The sequence below is a fragment of the Heliangelus exortis genome, chromosome 20 (genome assembly GCF_036169615.1).
Source record: "Heliangelus exortis chromosome 20, bHelExo1.hap1, whole genome shotgun sequence".
Taxonomy (NCBI): Eukaryota; Metazoa; Chordata; class Aves; order Apodiformes; family Trochilidae; genus Heliangelus; species Heliangelus exortis.
The window spans coordinates 2988417-3003209 of NC_092441.1; the positions used below are offsets into that span (position 1 = coordinate 2988417).

The 14793-nt window shown below is 42.5% G+C and overlaps 1 protein-coding gene across 3 annotated transcripts in view; it reads left to right on the forward strand.

The window, feature by feature from the left end:
* The first annotated feature begins 550 nt into the window (after positions 1-550).
* The window catches only part of PRKCA (protein kinase C alpha), a 125401-nt gene continuing 111158 nt past the window's right edge, over positions 551-14793 (forward strand). The window contains exons 1-2 of one of the 3 annotated variants that reach the window (XM_071763870.1): positions 551-985; positions 4639-4670. In XM_071763870.1, the coding sequence (XP_071619971.1) occupies positions 813-985; positions 4639-4670 (205 nt within the window). In that variant the 5' untranslated portion in view covers positions 551-812. Of the gene's footprint in view, positions 986-4486; positions 4526-4638; positions 4671-14793 lie in introns of all 3 variants that reach the window. The other 2 variants (XM_071763869.1, XM_071763871.1) reach the window with 2 other exon arrangements.

Genomic DNA, 14793 nt, shown 5'->3' on the forward strand with positions numbered 1-14793 from the left:
GGTTGCAAGGTGGGGGCTGTGCTGCTGGGGCGGTGAAGGTAGCGGGGAGGTTGCGGGGCACGATCTGGGGTGGGGGACACCCCGAACCTGCTGCTGCCAGGCTCTGCCGGGCCTTGGGGGCTGCTGCCTTGGTGCCGGGCCCCAAGCGGGGAGGGGGAAGGTGGCAGTTTCCATTGGAGACAAAGGGTGCGTGAGCTGCCCTCGGTGTGCGTGGAATGAGCCCGGGGGGCGTGCGAGAGAGAGGAGGGGATGGGGGTGGGAGAAAGGAACCGGTGCGTGGTCTGGGGGGAGCGAGAGAGAGGAGCCGGTGGGTGTGGGAGAAAGGGAGCGGTGCGTGGTCTGGGGGGAGCTGGGGTGTGTGTGCGTGTGTGTGTGTGTGTGCGTGTGTGTGTGTGTGTGCGTGTGTGTGTGTGCGGGGAGAGCCGGTGAGTGCCTGTACGAGGAGCGGGGAACCCTGACGGGAGGCGGCAGGTGCTGACACCCCTCACCCCCGCCCATCCCCGGGAGCCCCCGAGCTCCCCCCTCGGGGGGACGTCCCTGTGCCGGGTCCGCCCCTCCCCGCCCCGCCCGCGGCCGGGGGCTCGCTCACCCCGCGGGCGGAGCAGCCGGTGCGGGCCTGGGGCCGGGATCCTCCTCCCGCTCCCTACGCGCCCTTCCCACGTCAGGCGGCGGGAGCGGGAGGCAGCGCCCAGCGCCGCCGTTGCCAGAGACTCGGCGGCCGCCGGACGGGGCGGACGTCGGGGCGGTGACTCCCGGCGCGGTGACTCCCGGCTCGGCCCGGCTCCCGGCAGGGGGGTGGAGAGGAGGGCGCTATGGCCGACGTATTCCCGGGCTCGGAGCCCGGCGCGGCCCCGGACGCGGCTCGGCGCTTCGCTCGCAAGGGGGCCCTGAGACAGAAGAACGTACACGAGGTGAAGGAGCACAAATTCATCGCCCGCTTCTTCAAGCAGCCCACCTTCTGCAGCCACTGCACCGACTTCATCTGGTGAGACACCCCGGCAGCGCCTTGCCCCCTTTCCCACACCCACCGGCGGCCCCTCACCTCCGCCCGGGCCCGCTCAGCTGTAGGGAATCCCCTCTCCGGGGGGAACGGGAAGGGGGGGAGCTCCCGCAGCTCTGCCCGGGCTCCGGGGAGCGTCCCGGGTCTCCCCGCCCACCCGCCGCTTCCCCGCCGTGTCGGTGAGCGGCTGCCCCCCGCCTCTCCCTTCAGGTTCTGGCCGGTGAGCCCCCATGGGACAAAACCGTGGTGCCTCGGTGTCCCGGCTCTGCCGTGTCCTCCTCCTCCCGGGGGGCTCTTTGGTGCTCCGAAGCGACCCCCGCCCCGCTCTGGGGGAGCCCCTCAACTTGCAGAGATCAGCTGGGGCTGAGGACTTCTCTTGGGGATATCGCGTCTCAAACCCATCCCGATTTATATTTCCTCGCTTTTTGTCCTCCCTCCCCTTCTCAACCCCGAGCCGGGTTCTGCTTGGCTTGCCCCGCGATGCCCCCTTCTCTGTGCCCACCTTCCCCGGGGGCAGAGAGGAGCTCGGCCGGCGCTGGAGCTGCTACGGGAGAACCGGAGGGGGTTTCAGTTTCAGATGGTGGAAAGATTGGTTTTCAGCTGTGGCACCAACTTCTGCCTTTAACTTTGTGATCGGTGCCTGCTTGGTTTCCTCCTGCTGCAGGGGGAGGGCAGGGAGATTGGGAGCGCTCGGTGACTCCGCTGCTACGTTACGTGTTTAGGAAAGGGAGGTGTGGGGTGGTTTGGCTTGCGTGGGTTGTTTTCTTTTTGAGAGGGTTCTTGCTAGAGAGAAGGGAGGGAAACTTCCTACCAACACCCTCATTACTAAGCTGTTAGGAAAAAAATACACCTCTCCGTCCCTACCGTGCCCTCTTCTGGGCAGGACGGCAGCTCCGTCGCAGGCCGAGCGTGGGGTTCCCCGCAGGTCCCCGAGTGGGGTGTGGATCGGGCTGGTTCTGCCCTCTGCCCTCCGGCAGGTGAGGCAGGAGCAGCGGGTGTGGGACCTCTCCTGTAGTTGAGTGTTTGGTACATTCAGAGAGCCTCTCTAACATAAAGAGCTTTGGCTTCCTCTCCTCTACCTGAGCTGTGCCTTAGCTTCAGCTTTGCTCTGCTGCTGAAGTTTTCGCTGCAGTTTTTTCATCCTGGAGTTGAGAGAGCTGGGATTTGCATTTGCCAAAGCTGTAAAAGAGGCAGAGGGGTCTGTACCCAGCTTGCTCTCCAAGAGCAAGGTGTCTTGCTCTTTTTGTATGTGTTTCTATGCCTGGGCACAGAGCTTTGCCTTCCTTCTTGAGTTTTCCCGGGTTTACATGCTGAAGGAAAGGCTGTGATAGCTCCTCAAATGATTAAAATGTATTTGCAAAGTCTGGAAAGGGAGGCTGCAGAAAAAAACAAAGAGAAACATATCAAGTGTGCCCGTTTCCCCCTCCACACCCTTTTTAATAATTCTTTTTCCTGTTAAAAAAGGTCTCAAAGTTTGGTATTGTGAGAGACCTTCAGGAACTGCTCTAAAGTTAATCTAAAACAGAATTAATTGGAAGGTGTGAAAAAAGGCTGCAGGGTTATTGTCAGGCTGTGTTTGTGCACATAAGTAGAACAATAAAAAACCAAAGTGGAACGTCCTGAGCTGACAGGATGGATCTGAAAGTGAAAGGGTGTCCTGTGGCTGACAGGTGGCAAGGGAAGCTGTGCTCTTTAGTCTTGTCTTGTTAATCAGTCTGAGGAAGCTCTTAACATTCATCAGATGAGCATCTGATAACTGGAAAACTTTTCTTTCATTTCCTCAGTTTGAAGATGGGCAACTCTTGAATAAACATCACACACCATAAAAAGTTCTTTATCTGTTTCCCAAATGACCTGTGGCAATTAACGTCTGGTTTAAGATATAAAGAATAGTAAATACTAAAAAATAGTAAATAAAACCTTTCAATGAACTCTCCAAATAGACTTTTCTTAGATTATATTTGACCAGGTGATGCTGGTTGGAGCTTTGAGTAACCTGGTCTAGTGGGAAGTTTGCCCATGCAGGAGGTTGGTATGAGATGATCTTTAAGGTCCCTTCCAACCCAAGCTCTTCTGTGATAATTTACCCATTTGCTTTGTTTCCGAAGCCTGGATGATTTTTAAAAGACCTTTAACTTAAAATACATTGTAACTGATGAAGGATGGAGCTGAGTGTAGCTGGGCAGTGTATCCATTCAGCTCAGAAAGGCTCTGCTTTCAGACCAGATAATTCAGGAATGTCCTTTGCAAATAAGCCTGTTTATAAGGATAAAAATTTATCTCAAGTCTGTTTCATGTTCTCAGTCCTGCTGTCAGCTCTCCAGCAATTGAACCTGTACACATCCAGTCCATGTGTTTTGTTCCTGTGAAGATGAGAGAAACCAGAAGAGTGACAGTATAATTTAGTCCCACGTGCTTCCAAAAAAAAAACCAAAAAAACCCCAAACAATTTCATATTTCTTCTGGTTTCCTGACTTTTGGCCCACTTAGACCAGCAGCAGTCACTCTTGTGTAAAAATTTATGGAAAGGCTTGAAGTGGTGTGATTTCCACCCGAAGTAGCTGTGAACTAAAGTTTTGGTCTCTTCTCTAAATAAATGAGAAAAAAATTGATAAGGAAACTTCATGTCATTAATTGCATCCAGCCTGCTGCTCCTGACTTCTGTCCATTTCTCTGCTCCAGATATAAAACAGGAATAAAAACCAGAAAAAAACCAGCTCCAGATAAAAAACAAGCTGCAAAGAGAGGAAATGCAGAGCAACATTTATAGGGAGGCCACTCCAAACTTTTATTTGTTGTGGAAAGGGGAGGTTGAATGTTAAAGATGAATAAATAAAACCAGCAGCAGTGCAATGAGCTGGAGGTGTAATAGATGTAGGAACCCTGGGTACCAGGTACAACACTTGTGTGTCACTATAGTCACTGGAGAAATATTACATCCACGGGTGTGTTTTGCTGTGGAAATGAAGCAAGAAAGCTGAAAGAGCAAAAAAAAAACTTGCAGCCAAGAGCTGAAAGTTGAAAAAGTAACAATATGAAACCACTGGCTCTGTCTTGTCATCTATATTCAAATGAGAAAAAACCTTTAAGCTGCCTTCTTTTCATACAACAAACAAGTGGTATCAAGCTGAGGCACAGAGCAGCATTGAGAAACAAGCCTAAAATGTGGATTTTAGGATTTTGGTCTGGTTTGGTTTATATATGCCTTTGCTAGGACTTGGAAGCCTTAACATTAAGTATACATGTGGCATTAAACAAGCTGAAATATTGTGCAGTAATCACAGATGAGGATAACTGTAGATCCACAATAGCTTGTAAAATAATAATAACAATAAAAAAAATTGTTGCCAGAAACTGAAATTGCAGAGCTGGTGGCAGCTATTGTTCTCTGCTTTGGAATTTTCTGTGGTGTATATTGAAAAATCTGTTGCTGTCAGAGCAAAATCTGCAGTAATTTAATGCGAATCTATTTTTATGTTTTTATAGATCATTGACAAGAAATCATAATGAAACATCCTAAGACAGGTGTGTTTTCTTTCTTCTTTCTTTTTTTTTTTTTTTTTTTTTTATTTTTTTATTTTTTTTTTTGATTTATTTTTTTTATTATTTTTATTTTTTTTATTTTATTTTCTATGCAGGGGCTTTGGGAAGCAAGGATTTCAGTGCCAAGGTAAGCCACACATGTTTTGTTGGTTAGTACACATTGTTGCATCTTACTTCGAAGGCAGCCAAAACTTGCCTGCAGCAAGAGGGAACCAAGCCTGGAAAAACTAACCAAGCATCTCATTTGCCTGTGTAAATTCTAAAGGAAGACAATTATTCAGTTAAGTAACTATTGGTATTTATATTTTATACACTGAATAATCAAATAATGGTTTATACTGTAGTAACACAAAAAGGGTTAGTTTTTTTTATTTTTAAATCTCACCGTGGTAAATGTCAGATAATCTGCATGCAGTGCAGTTTCTAACTTTTCCTGAAAATAATCTGTGCAATTTAGCTTTTGCAGGGACCATTTTTCACATCAGAAGCTCTTGTCTGTGTGGGCGTTTTGGAAAATGGATTCACTTTTTTAGTCAGATGGCTTCTTTTCATAACCCAAACTCCCTGTTTTTAATTTTCATACACAGTATGTTTAGGAGGACCTCTGCTTTGAACTACATTTTAGGACAGGCAGTGTTTTTCTGTCTTATGTAATACTGATTTGCAAAAAAAAGCCATGCCTACAAAATTGCTGATTTAATAAATTCTACTAACCTTGAGAAACTGAAAGCTGCTATAGTGGAGATAACTATACACATGAAAGCCAGCACACAATAAGCTGAATTCTCACATACTCTGGTTCTTGGCCTTTTTTCAAAATTCACATTATTATTTAGTCATAAATTAACCACACCCAACTATTGTTTTTTTTTTTGTCATACATTTACCTCATTAGAATGATGCTTTTTTTTGTGCCTTTCCCCCCACCTTCCTCCCTCTCAATTTTACCTGCAGCTATACATTGTGCACTCATTAGTTTGCCTTTTGGTGATTTCTTTCACTGCATTTTAAAATTCAGTTGTTTGCTAATGCTTTGGAGCATATTTGACTACCCTGAATGTTGCTTTTATTTAGTAGCTGGTGACCTGATGGATTCTGTGGTATTTCTGTGAAAATTAAGCTGCTACTTCTTGAAATTAAACCTCTGAGAAACTGAATGTAAAAGAATGATGCATTTCTAAGATGTTGCAATAATTATTCTTCTTCCTGCAAGTTTCTGCTTGCAGATGCAGACATGTAGTGAGAACACTGCATGTCTTGGGAAGGTAACCATCCAACTTTTCTGGTACTCTGAATCTTGTATGCAACTTCCTCTGTGTTCCAAGATATTACTACTAAATTCTGTAGCTATTTTCCAGTTAGTTGCAACTCATCCCATCTACAGGGGTGCTACAGACCCTGTAGTCCTCAGCTGGTTATGGAATGGCAGTTCCTGAATCCCATTCAGGATAGCTCAGTGGTCCCTAGTTAAGGAGCTGTTTAGATATTCCTTAGAGATTTCCACTGGGACACAGAAAATCACTGGGGTTGTATTTAAATTATTCAGTTTTCAATCTTAAAGTTTTACAGTCTGTCCACTGTCAGCTTTCTCCCATCTTCCAGTAGTGTTGTTCAGCTTCAGCATTGCTTAAAAATATTTAAATGAGCTTTTTGGAACTGAAGAGAAATACTTTATTTCATTAAAGCTTTGCAAAAATTTTTTTTTTTCTTTCTCTTGATTTTTATGGGATCCCTGTGACTTTGCAAAAGACAATAAATTCAATTTTGGTATGGCTTTTAATGACCTTATTGCAGCAGAAGTTCAGGGTGCAATTGCATTATTACTGCACAAATGCTTATCAAGAGACAGTCCACATCCTAAGTAGTTTCTCTTTCTCAGTATATTCTGTATTCTAATGGAGCTGGTGACTGTATGTGTTAGCAAAGAATTTTTTGGAATATCTACTTAGGTTTACAACTGTGAGTTGGGATCTGTTATTTCATGGAGAGGCTGCAGAATTCTGTTGTGTTATCAGAAATAAGTTCTTCAGAGAGTGGGTTCAGGGTCAGGATGCAGCAGTGGAAAAAGCCTGGGCCTGTTTTTTGTAAAGTGTGAATTTGAAAATGAACTTGAAAGAGTTCAGCTGGATTAACTTCCTTGTAAGCAATATGTCTTTACTGCCTCCTGGGATTAGGAAATGTTTTCCTGTTGGAAATTTGTGTTTATCACTGATTTATACACACATGAACTAATAAAATAAAGGAGTTTTCTTGTGCCTTGGATTGAAGCTGAGTTCTTGGGTTTCTGTCCTGATGGTTGTTTCCCCTACCAAGAGCTTCTTGTTCATTTTCCTGTCTTCATTGTCCTTTGTAACTAAAAAAAAAGCTCATAAAAATATGTTCTGTCTTCCTTACTTGGAAATGTTATTGCCAAAGGGTGATAAGTTACCAAGTGACTTCCCCTCCTTATGCCAGAACTCTTGTGTCACTCTCTTTTTGGTAGCAAGATTGGGTATTACAAACCACAGTGAAAACAATATCTGAGTTTCTCCTTATGCTGTTTATGTTACTATTACTCATGTGCTGCAGTTTACATTATCTAACATTTCTGTAAGCTTGAGATTGAGAAATTAATTCCATGGGAGTCACTAAAAGTCTGTGACTGTTGATGTTTTCTACCTAACTTAACAGCATGAAATGTGAGATGGAAATCTAGTTTATATTTACTTAAAGCAGTTGGCTTGTTAATGTATCTTCATGCATATAACTTAGAGGTATCTGTTAAAAAATGGAACCTCCAGAGCAAAAAAAAAAAAAAAAAAAAAAAAAAGTCCATGTATACACACCCCCTAACAAGAAAAAAACAAACTGAGCAAAAAAACCACCTGGGAGCACAAAGTGCATCTGTGCACAGTTTCCATGATCTCTTTACCCAGCTCTGGCCATTTCCCTTCAGCCTGATTTGTGGGCTGTTTGTGGCCTCAAAGGGCAGTAATTTTAATGAGATGCAGCTGATCTGATCCAGCCAGCAGGAGCATGCAGCTGAGATACTTGTGCACTTGTCAGCTTTTCTTTATTCATTCCTCCCCTCCTTCGCCTGTTCCTCTTCTTCCTTCTGGAATTTATGTCCCATCTCATGAGGAAACACAGTCCTGGTAACTGCCTGATCCCAGTGTCACTTGAAATTCTGTTTTTTTTTCCCTACACCTTGAACCATCTTTGAAAAATTGCCACGTTCCACGACTTTCCTGAGCACAGCACTGACAGATGCAGATGAAAATCCTGACTCTTTCAGACACGTTTGTGTTGGTTCAACTCAGGGAATTCCTCTGGGAATTCTTCCTTCCAGTCATCCCTGCTTTCACAGGGCTTTGGTTTGCATTGCTGGGTGGTCTTGGAGCATCCTTTGGGTGATAGCAGAGAGCTGTGTCCCAGCAGCACGTTTGAGTCATGGATCAGACTGCAGCTCATCCAAGAGAAAACCCCTGGAATGGGGGGTGTATGGCTGGGGCCAGCTCTTAGCACTGTTTTCCTCTAGAAATCCTGTCCTGTTGGAGCTAACATGGACATAGGGGTTATGCTTTCAGCTTTTCTTCTGTGCAGTGGTTTTGTGGTATACAACATTGTGCTATAGAAAGGGCAAAAGGACACCTTGGTCAGAAGAGGGAAGATGTTTGTGAGGATTCCCTATTATGATTCCCATCCTGTGCATCACAGGAAAATTCTCTGTATCAAACAGATGTGCAACACACAATCCACCAAATATTAAATTTCACTCAATGCAGACCAGGAGGGTGAAATAGAGACCTGTGCCATTGTACTGCTGTCTTTCTAGAAAATTTCCTCAGTGATATTGTGCTCACCAGAACTGGAACATCATAATTAAATCTCCCAGCAAAAATCTTGGATTACGTTTCGAGGCCAAAACCATCCTTACCCTTCCCACACTTCTGACATGCTGAGTTTTGGGTTGTTTACTTGACTCAGTTGGATATCCCAGCAATGTGTTCCAGTTAAAAGAAACTGTTCCAGTGCCCTGGATGTAATTCTGTGGAGCTCTTCAGCTTCTCATTAACCATGTGGGAGTGATGCCTTCTTCTGAGTTGACAGATGAACCAGTTTGAGTCCTGGGCAAGACAAACTTTGGCATATTCTTTATTTTCCCCTCTGCTTTTGGTGTAACACTCCACATCAGCTGCAGATATGCAGCCACATATGGTGTTAATTTTGTAGAAGGTTTTTGGGGATGTGACTTATGCCATAAGCAGAATTTATTGAAATGTTGGAAAGGAAGTTGCAGGAAGATGAAAACAGATTTCCCTCCTGGGATGCACTGAGAGTTATTTCTTTTAAGTTTGTTTTTGTGGGCTGTTTCTCTTCAGGGTGAGAGGTAAAAAATAAGAAGTTGTTTAATAAATACTTTAGGCTCAGCTCCTCAGTTTTCACATCTGCAGCAGAAAGCATAAAAATCTAAGAGGAAAGCACTCCCCTGTGTATAGTTAAAGACAGGAACTCCCCTTCAAGTGTTTTTAAGTTCTTGTAGATGCTGAACATTGTAATCCTGACTGATTGAAGTCCTGGAGAGGCTGGGAGTGCTTGGGAGTTATCAGCTGTTAATTTCTCAGCTATTTCTGAATTCTGCCTTCCATAAATGTGATTCAGAACAGTTCCCTTCTAAGTCAGGCAACTGAACACGTGCACACATCTTTCTGTGGATTTCATTGTCATTTCCTCTCATATCTTAATTCTGATTTCATTTACATGAAGTTTTTTGGTTCCTTTATGTAACTTAGGCTGTAAAATCTGCAGACACACAGGCCTGTTTTTCAGGGTATTTTCTAGTAAGTTCCTGGAAATCACAGTCCTATTTTTTATTAATTAAAAATATTTCATCAAATCAGCTTTACTGGAAATGGGGAATATGTCCCCATTCACTGGAATGCTTATTTTTGTCCAACCCCTATTGTTTACAAAATGCTTTTCTTATTTTAATTATTTAGCCTGATACAGGAACACACTTTTGGAACTGAAAATGTAACTGCAATGTCCAGGAACTCTTTTATTTGCTACTTTTGGATTTTGCAGCTTCATTTTAAAAATGAAAGCTGATATTTGTCTTGATACAGTGACCAATGAAGATCTAGAAAAACAGATATAGGTTTTGACATTGTCAGAAGTGTCTAGGGGTGGAGAATGGGCAACACAGATTGTATGGCACATTTAAGACAAATTTTGGAGTGTAGAGAAAGAAGGGAGAAAAACATAACTTGGTTTACATTCTATTTCAGATATTTTGGTGCCTAGATGTTGCTCAGAGTTCCTTTTGACATTTTGGGGAGATCCTGGAATCTGAGCTTTTCAAATGCAGTAAAAGCTCCATCAATCCTCCTGGACAGCTCAATAAAAATGTTTCTTCTGGGGTTTCCTTTGGCTTGTGAGTCCAGGACAAATGAAGACCCTGGGGAGTAAAGGTTAAATATGCAAACTTCCCAAAATTTTATTCTTTCCCCAATATATCAGTGGGAAAAGGTGGCATTTATTCACCTGCTGCTATTTGCTTGTTAAAATCTCCCCTCTATGTCAGCAGAAAAAAGCAGAGGTTGTTCAGTGGTAGTTTCTGAACTGTAAAGAAGCAATATCCCTGATTTCTCTCTCAAAAAAAAAAGTGTTGAAGAGTGTAGCTGCTGAAGAGAGTTTTACAGTGCAAGTGGTGGATATGTTTTATATTTTTTCTTACAGCAGTTTTGTCTCCTAAAAGCTCATCCACTCATTGTGCCAACTGCACAGCGTGCTGCTGCATTACCTGATTTTATGCTCTGCTGTTCTGTGCTCTATTGCCAGTTGCCTCACTCAGCAGCACTTTTAATGTTTTCTCCTGCCTCTGGATACCCAGGTGTGCCTGCTGAATCCTGGAGGCTGGAAAACTTCCTGCCCTTCTTCTCATCTGGGTAGAAGCCAGCAAAGATTTTTATTTTTTTTTTTTTCTAAGCTTTCTGCAAAACTGTGTCAGCTTCCTGATGCTGGATAATGAGGAAGAGTTGAGTTGTCATGTTTGTGTAAAGTTCTGTTCATTTCATTTCTCTTCAGCCTGGGTTTCTTTGAACACTTTGCAAAACAAGAATTCTCTTGTCTATTATCAAACCTGGTACAAGGCCAGGTGTCATTTTCCTTTGAGATTATAAATACATTATATTACAAATATCTAAGGCTTGTATTTTATTCATCATTTGCTGCATGCTACATCATCATTTTGTGGCAGCAAATGTTTGACATGGTTCCTAGGGGCTTGAATACTTGATAACAACTATCCTGAAGCCAATAAGGTCTGAATTTCAGGAGGAGGAGGAGAATTCCATCAAGCAGGGCATCCCTGGGAGTCCAGGACTGCTTTAGTATCTGGGACAGATGTAAGGCAGCAGATGCATGACTTTGACATTTTACTCAAGATGCCTTGTCCTAGTACAAGTTTCTTTTTTTATTAATAGAATAGAAAATGTAATAAGAACACTGCAAAAGATTTGCTAATAGAGCCATTTCTATTTTGGGAAGAGGAAGGGCAAAACTTTGTCACCATTGGTTTCTGCAGAAGGTCTTGGACTTCAGAGTCTTTTTTTTTTTTTTTTTTTTTCCTGCTCATGCCTTAAACTTCTCTCTGGGTCTCTTGTGCATATTCATATCCAGACCCTGCAGGTGTTAAATGACCCAGACACCTTCATGGGCAGAGGAAATCTCAAGGTTTTTTTACTTCTCCTCTCCTCTGAAGTGCTTTTGAATCCTGCTAACAGTACAATAAAATGGGGGTGGTTAGGTTGGTGTGACTGACAGTACTGAGACTGAGATAATGAGTAAAAAAAAATTCCTTGATGCCAGGCCATGAATTTATGGACACCTGATAGTTTGGGAGTATTGATTCTTTAAGTAAATGTGTAGCTGAAGATTGATGAAAGGGGATGAAAGACTTCATCATATATTATTAATGTATTAGGGAGGTCTAATTTGATTTCTGCAGGTTTTTATAGACAAGCTTCTTGCAAAAAATCATTGATAAATGTGCTCAGTAAATTTTAAATTCTAAACGCTGCCCACGAAGCTTATTTTGTAATTTAAATCAATACATTAGAAAGAGGAAGAACTTATGTAGAATTAAATATTTAATAAATCTTGCTCTTTCTTGGCTTATTTCAACTTATGCAAATATTGACCTTTGGATTCTTAGCACTGCCTGTGTTTTATTGAGCCTTGCTTTGAAGAGGAGGAGGGATGTGTGTGGTATCAGCTTTAAACTTTGGTTGTAACAATTAAAAGGGCAGTGTCAGACATGTGGGGCACTTGGCATTTAACACGACAAAATGAAAAGGAATTTGGTGAACTCAGTAGGGTTAATTTTGAAACCTTAAAATGTGAGGTGTAGAGAACAGAAAGTAGGCTGCTAGCAGGGAGCAGCACTGATGGATTTCTAGAACATCCAAAACACAGTTCAGGTCAGTTCTGCAGCCAGGGGTGCTCTTTGTAAGAATGTAGAATTGTGTTCATGTTGAGCTAATAAATGTTTTTAGTATTTTAAAGCCTGGATCTGGCAAGCTGCTTTGTATCACTGGATCAGTATTATAGCCAATGAAGCTCTTATGTAGTTCTATATGGACAACTGTTGTGAACTGACCTTAATCTGGATTTAATAATACAGCCTTTAATACTTATTTTTCTTTACGGTGCAGAGGTGCTCTGAATAACTGAAGACTCATATTTTGCAGAATTTATTGATATTTAATAAAGTGAATTGCCCTTGAGAGAGCAGGTTTAGTAATGTGGAGACATAATGAGTGCTGGTAGAGGCACACACTATCCTGTGAATTTCCATATGGATTTTTCTGAAGTGGAAGTTATTTACCTGGATTAAAATTTCAATTTACAAGCGTGATAACATCTTAAAATTTTACCAAAAAATTATCCTGTCATATAGATTGTTGATATAATTTAAGTTATGCTTCTTGGGGCTCTGTGTAAGGACAGAGCTCTGAACACCACCTAAAACATTCATTGGGTATAAAATGTGCTTCATCAGGAAACCATGAAAAAACCCCAAACCCTTGTTACACACACATCTCTCCTAATAGCAACTAAGAAGCAGGAGTGAGAAAATAAAAGCTTTTCTTTGGATAACTCATAGAATGGCTTCATCCTCTGTGCAGCTTCCCTGTTGGGGTGTTGTGCCTAAGAAACCTTCTCTGGGTCTGTGTGTTCTGGTAGGAAAAAAATTGTTCCTTGTGCCAAGCTCTGTCTGTAGTTACTACTGAGTGTCAGGGTGAAGGAGTTCACCCACTCAGGTTATTTTGCTGTATGTAGTTAATTAAGAGGATGAGAAGAATAGATTGGATGATTGGAAAGACAATTATCTTGCTTGAGAATATGTTCAAAAAGCATTTGTGCTGTCTGTAATGTAATACTGATAAGAAAATATTTATCTTTTTTTGGTTTTTTTTTTTTTTGTCTCTCCCCCCACAGGGAATTTGGAAAAAATAGAACCCTTATTCTTGTTGCAGGGGCAAATTATTTATCTCTAGGTTGAGGCTTGAAAGCAGAATAATTTATTCTTCTGCAGTTTGAAATGATTCTGACCTGATGGTGAGATGCAGGGTAGCAGATGCAATCTTTGGATCAACCAGCTCCAGCTTTTGTGGTAACCAGTCATCAGGAAATAGCAGGAAATTACTGGAGTACAAAACGCATCTGTTGGAAATCTGTTGAAGTCTTTTGTGAGATAGGATGGGGAAAAACACCCTAGGATGGGGAGTGGCTTTGGAAACATCTGTGCTGAACAACAAAGTGTGGACACGGGAATGAGCTCTTTTCAGAAGCTGGAGCTGACTTAGATGGAGTTGGGTTTGTGTGGCATCTCTCCAACTGTTTTGTTCCTCTGGCTGATGGATAAGTGAATTCTGCAGCTTCTGTTTGGGTTCTCTGTCAGTTTGAGATCTGCCTGTGTGCAAGCTGATGGGCAGGAGTTTGGGGGGGATGTGGTTTTCCAAGAGTTAAACCCTGCAGGTTTGAGTTGCTTCTGATTCCAGGTTTAGTCTCGACTTCCCTAGGTATAATTGCCACCTAATTTTTGAAGGAATGCTGTCTTGATTTTTCTGCACTCCAAATGAAAGCTTTAAGACTATGAATCAACCCTTGAACACTTGCTTAGCCCTCAACTTGGATATTTTATTATTTGTTTTAATGGCATAATCCACGCTGCCATGAGGATGCTTTGCAAGGCCCTGTGTCAGCTCTCAGAAATGGGTGTCCTACTGTGTTTTCTAACAGCATGTCCTACTTCTAAAGTTCCCTCTCATGTAGCCCTGATGCAAACACCCCCAGCCTTTCCCCTTCCTCACCATCTCACACTCTGTACCTGTGCCATAAACCTCACTCACCTGTTCTTAAAAGTGTAGTGGCAATAATAGCACCAGAACTTTGCAGAGCACTGATGTGGCGCTGGAAGTGGAAGCCCTGAAGGAAGAGAATGAGTTCTGTATTTCTTGTTAACACAGCATAAACCATAATTTTCTTTCAGGACCCTTGGGAATGAATCCTTGAAAAATGTGGAACTGAAAACAGAAAAAAAATCTCGGCTGATGCATAATTTGGACTTTGGTTTTAGGAGAGGTAGAACACTGGTTATTATTTAACACATGTAGTATCTACAAAATAATTAAAAAATTAGTCAGTGTTAGTCTTAAGATGTGAACTGCTTTCCAGTTGATTTGGGATGTGGAAACCTCTCTCTGTATTTCTTATTTGTTAAATTATCTCACCAGAGCAGTTTACACAAAGCTTCTCTTGAACAATTTAAAATGTCAAAGTTTTCTCAGCTTCAAAACAGCTGTGTCCATAAATGGGTTCTGTGCTGATGAAAAACTCTCAGCTTTCTCTAGGAGACTGCACTAATCCAGTGTGGTTTTCAGAATTGCACCTTGAGCTTTATGAAAAGAGCCATTTGGTTTAGGGTTAAAAAAATCTGCATGTTCTTTTCTGAGAAAATACCAAGATCTCTGGCTACCCAACTGTTTAAAAGGCAGACATTTATCAGAGATCCAGACTTCCCAGTTTTGCTTATTTCCTGGGAACACATGCCCTTAGGCTTGCTTTTTACACAAGGACCTGCAGATCACAGTATGCTGATGGTATTCTCACCTACAAATGCCTCTTTTTCTGTTGTCTTTACCTAGGAACACTCTACATTTTTTACACTGATTTAAGGGTCTCCCAAACATTAGAAATGAAATTGC